Raw genomic sequence first — 4,448 nt, forward strand, 5'->3', positions numbered from 1 at the left:
AAAGAGTCTCTGCCCCTTTCCTGTCTGTTCTGACCTTGGCCTGTTTGTTTTCTCCTGCTGGGACAGGCTGAGCAAACAGTGGATGCCAGGGACCCGGCTCTAGCCACGCTCCAGCCCGCACAGTTGCAGGAGGGCTGTGCTCCCAGACACCCAGGATGAAGCTGCTCTTCACAGCCCTCCTGCTGGCTGCTGCCCACGCTGCTGAAGGTGAGCTGGAGCTGGGCAGCACCCACCAGGTGCCTCCTGCTTGTAGCCAGGGTGGGGATGGAGAGAGTGCAGCTCCTGGCATGATGGAGGTGCTGGGGAGCCCAGGCAGGATGAGGAGGGGACCGGGTGGTGGCCATGGCCACTGGCTGCATTGGCTATGCTTCACAGCGTGGGGAGAAGACAAGCAGGGAGCTCACAGGTATCAGTGGTGCCTGGGCAATTCCCTGGCCATCCTACAGCTGGACTGGTCTATGGATCCCGTTCCCGTGGGATCTGGGTGGGAGTGGGGAGAGGTGCCGCTGTGGCCCTGGGTATGGGGGTGTCCATGGAGAGGTGGGGTCCCCCATATCTAGGCTGTGCCCATGTTTGCTTTCACCCTGGGGCCAGGCTGGGGGGGGAGGCACCAGCCCTGCTGCCCAGCCCACGTTCCCCCTCCTGCACAGAGTCCTGCGAGGGTCGCTGCGATGACGGCTTCAACGCGACGTACAAGTGCCAGTGTGACACCCTCTGCATGTACTACCAGAGCTGCTGCAGCGACTACACCACTGTCTGCAAAGCCAAAGGTACCGGCCTTGGGGCCACCCCCCTAGCCAGGGAAGAGGCCACCGGGGTGGCCATGGGTGTCCAACAGCACAGGGGCTCGGAGATGTCCATGCTGGGTCAGCTCTGCACCCACCTGTGTCCGCAGGGTGGGGTCAGTGCTGGGATTTGGTGCTGAGGGTGCTGCAGCACCAGGGGGATCAGCAGCTGGCTCACTGCCTCCCACCACCGGGGGCCGTGTGACTCCGTATTGCCTGGGAGCAAGTAGCTCCCACACCCAGACCCTGGGGGAGATGCTCAGGGCTCCCACGGACCAACCTCTTCTCTCCTGCAGTGACCCGGGGGGATGTGTTCGCCTTGCCAGAGGATGACTACGTTGACTACAACCTCAATGTCGACTTGGGCACAGACCCACCCACAGCTGAGCCACCCACGGCTCTGCCTCCCGTGGTCCTGCACACGCCAGAGAACAAGCCAGGCCCTGTGGAGACACCAACAGACGTGCCAGTGGTGGAGGAGCCCCATACCACGTTGGATGGGCTCTGGGACCCTGAGCCCGAGCCTGAGCAGCTGTGCAGCAAGAAACCTTTTGATGCTTTCACTGACCTAAAGAACGGCTCCATTTATGCTTTCCGAGGTACCTTGCAGACTTTTCCCAGGCTCTCAGGATGTGCGGCTGCTCTGTCACCCCTTGCTGGTGGCTGGGGTCAGTCCCACTGCTCCCACCTCCACTCTCTCCCCAGGGAAGTACTTCTATGAGCTGGATGAGAAAAGCGTCCGGCCTGGCTACCCCAAGCTCATCAGCGAAGTCTGGGGCATCGAGGGCCCCATCGACGCAGCCTTCACACGCATCAACTGCCAGGGCAAGACTTACCTGTTCAAGGTGGGCAGGAGCCTGGCTGCAGGGCTGAGGGTAGTCCTGGGGCAGCCAGCACGGTCCCTCAACCCATCCTGGCATCCTCCATGCACACAGTGCCTGTCAGATATCCCCAAGTCCCTGTGGCCAGGGCCCTGAGTGGCCGTAGCCTCCTCTCAGTCCCCACCTGGCAGACCTGTTTCTGGGGGACACTGCACCCAGCTCCCTGACCCCCCCTCTGTCCCTACCCCCAGGGCAGCCAGTACTGGCGCTTTGACGATGGAGTCCTGGACCCCGAGTTCCCGCGCAACATCTCCGAGGGCTTTGAGGGCATCCCCAACAACATCAACGCGGCCTTCGCCCTCCCCGCGCACAGCTACAGCGGCAACGAGAGAGTTTATTTCTTCAAGGGTACAGGGTGCAACCCCCCCTTCCTGGGCACAGCCTGGCACCAGCAGCCAGGGGCAGGACACCCCTCCAGTGTGTGTCACCCGCTAATGCCCTGTGTGTCCTCTCCTAGACAAGTACTACTGGTCCTACGACTTTGCCAACCAGCCCACCCAGGCTGACTGTGAGAAGTCCTCCCCCTCGACTGTGTTCAACCACTACGCCTTCATGAACCGTGACAGCTGGGAGGACATCTTCGAGATGCTCTTCGGTGGCAGGAATGGTAAGAGCTGGACCAATCCTGGGGGAAAGGACTGGTGGGTGCAAATATAGCCCATGCTGACAGGGAGCAAGGGGTGCAGGCACCCAGGGAGGATGGAGTGATGCCTAGGATGAGCCACTGTGCACAGGCAGGAGTTTGGGCTGTGCATAGGAACCCTCAGGCCATGGCTGCATCTCCTACAGCATCCCAAATCCCAGCTTCTTCAGCTTTTATGCCTCACACTACCCAGCCCATCATTAGCCACCTCACACCAGTGTTGTTGCTGGGAACTGTTTATTCCTACTGGAGATTCTGTAGGAAAATCCCAGCCCTAGGCAAGAGAAATGAAAGAGGGAGAGGAGGAGAAGGGGTTTCAGAAGCACAGAGCTGAGCCCAGCCAAAGGTGGGACAAGGGGCTCCTCCTGGCCCTGCCTTGTCCCTGTCACACACCCCAACCAGGCTGGGATCCTTTGGAGCATCCCTGTCCAAAGACCTACTCCCTGCGGGTCTTGGAGCAGGTACTGGGGGGGCTGCCCATGGGGCTGGGCTCAGCTCACCTGCATTGCATGAGTTGCTGCCCCTCTGCCTTCACCCTCTGCCCCTTTTCCAGTGGGAGCGAGTGGCCCCCGGTACATCAGCAGGGACTGGCGGGGGGTGCCCAGCCGGCTGGACGCCGCCATGGCCGGCAGGATCTACGTGGCCTCCCACCAGCCCCGCAGGAGGAAGTCCCGTCGCCAGCGCAAGAGGTACAAGAACCACCGGTCACTGCACCTGGGCTTCTGGAGTTGGCTGCAAAATGACTCCGACTCGGCGGGTGCTGAAGACGACTGGTTATCGGGCTCCAAGTGCGAGACCCTCCAGAGCGTCTACTTCTTTGTGGGAGGTGAGTCTGGGAGAGATGTGGGGCTGCCAGGGCAGGGGGATGGCTCAACTCTGCGATGTCCCTGAGCTCTGGGATGCAGCGGGAAGGTGCTCAGGGCTGGCAGCTCCCCTGACAACCATCTCCCCTTCCTCCCAGACAAGTATTACCGCGTCAACCTGCGCACCAAGCGCGTGGACCTGGTGCGGCCCCGCTACCCCCGCTCCATCGCCCAGTACTGGCTGGACTGCCCGCAGCCCGGGGAGGAGAGCACCTGAGAGGCCGCTGCTGGGCAGCACAGCCCCCAGCTAGTCAGAAATAAACGGAGTGCTGCACAGGCTGGAGAGCCCTGTCCGTCCGTCCTGTCCGTCCATCCTGTGGTCTGTGCAGTCCGAGATCCCCGTGCCCCTGTGGTTGTCCCTCTGGGTGTAATAACCGTGCATGGGCTGTGCCAGGTCTCTGCTGCTCCTGGCCCCATCCACGGCATCCCTGGCTGCTCAGATCTGCTCTGCCAGCCAGTCTGGCACCTCTTCCCACTGGAAGAGAGGGACGGTGCCGGCCGCTGCCGGGAGCCAGTGGGGTCAGGACTCTATCGCACTCGGAACTGGATACACAGCATGAGCCCACCCCCGAGGGATCCCGTCCGAGGCACTGGTCGCTGCTGTGCTCACCTCGGGGCTCTGGCAGTCCTGGCCACGGTGGTGCTGAAGGGATGACCCTTCCCTCGGGGCTGAGGCAGAGCTCGGGACCTGGCAGCTCCCGGGGCAGCGGGGGCCGCTGAGAAGAGCTCCTGCTCCTGCCCTGGCTCCTGCCATGAGAACACATGAACAAATCCCCACCCACCACTCCCGTAACCCCAGGGGCTTCCTGAGCAGCAGTGGATGCCCAGGGCTGGCCTGAGACCCTGGCTCTCACCGCTTTCCCTGCTGGGGCTGAGGGTGCCTGGGGAGCTGGTTGGAGCCGGGTAGAACCGCGTCCTGGCTGGGCAGCAGGACGGTGGCATTTCCCTCAGGGGGGACTGGTTGTGGTGCGGGGGGCCCTGGCAGCACCTGGGAGGGGGAGCAGAGGGGTCAGGCTGCTGCGCTGTGTGTGCCACCCCCCTCCAGAGACCCCCTGGGCTGTACCTGGGACATGATGGCATCAGCCAGCTTGGGGCAGCCCTGGGTGCAGCCTGGGCAGCCGGGCTGGCTGGAGGTGAGGAGCAGCTGCTGCAAGAGGGGGTGGCAGAGGTTGGGTGGCTTGTGCATCCTCACCCCCGCGTGGGGATGCCTGTGGGGCCCGAGATCCCCCATGCTCACTGGCAGCCGGGGGGCGGGGGGGGGGGTGTGGTGCGGGGG

At 63.2% G+C, this 4,448-nt stretch overlaps 2 protein-coding genes across 2 annotated transcripts in view; one reads left to right on the forward strand and one right to left on the reverse strand.

Moving 5' to 3' along the window:
* Positions 1–3,389, forward strand: part of VTN (vitronectin) — a 3,883-nt gene extending 494 nt beyond the window's left edge. Inside the window, exons 2-9 of the mRNA XM_009995121.1 lie at positions 104–207; positions 651–770; positions 1,082–1,384; positions 1,491–1,630; positions 1,858–2,014; positions 2,124–2,273; positions 2,863–3,135; positions 3,271–3,389. Coding sequence (XP_009993423.1) covers positions 104–207; positions 651–770; positions 1,082–1,384; positions 1,491–1,630; positions 1,858–2,014; positions 2,124–2,273; positions 2,863–3,135; positions 3,271–3,389 — 1,366 coding nt within the window. The remainder of the gene's footprint in view (positions 1–103; positions 208–650; positions 771–1,081; positions 1,385–1,490; positions 1,631–1,857; positions 2,015–2,123; positions 2,274–2,862; positions 3,136–3,270) is intronic.
* A 219-nt stretch (positions 3,390–3,608) lies between these two features.
* KIF12 (kinesin family member 12) overlaps positions 3,609–4,448 on the reverse strand; it is a 22,113-nt gene continuing 21,273 nt past the window's right edge. Inside the window, exons 8-11 of the mRNA XM_009995122.1 lie at positions 4,236–4,319; positions 4,027–4,160; positions 3,783–3,919; positions 3,609–3,673 (exon numbers count right to left, since the gene is read on the reverse strand). Coding sequence (XP_009993424.1) covers positions 3,609–3,673; positions 3,783–3,919; positions 4,027–4,160; positions 4,236–4,319 — 420 coding nt within the window. The remainder of the gene's footprint in view (positions 3,674–3,782; positions 3,920–4,026; positions 4,161–4,235; positions 4,320–4,448) is intronic.

This window comes from Chaetura pelagica, unplaced genomic scaffold (assembly GCF_000747805.2).
Source record: "Chaetura pelagica isolate M959 unplaced genomic scaffold, ChaPel_1.0 scaffold713, whole genome shotgun sequence".
Taxonomy (NCBI): domain Eukaryota; kingdom Metazoa; phylum Chordata; class Aves; order Apodiformes; family Apodidae; genus Chaetura; species Chaetura pelagica.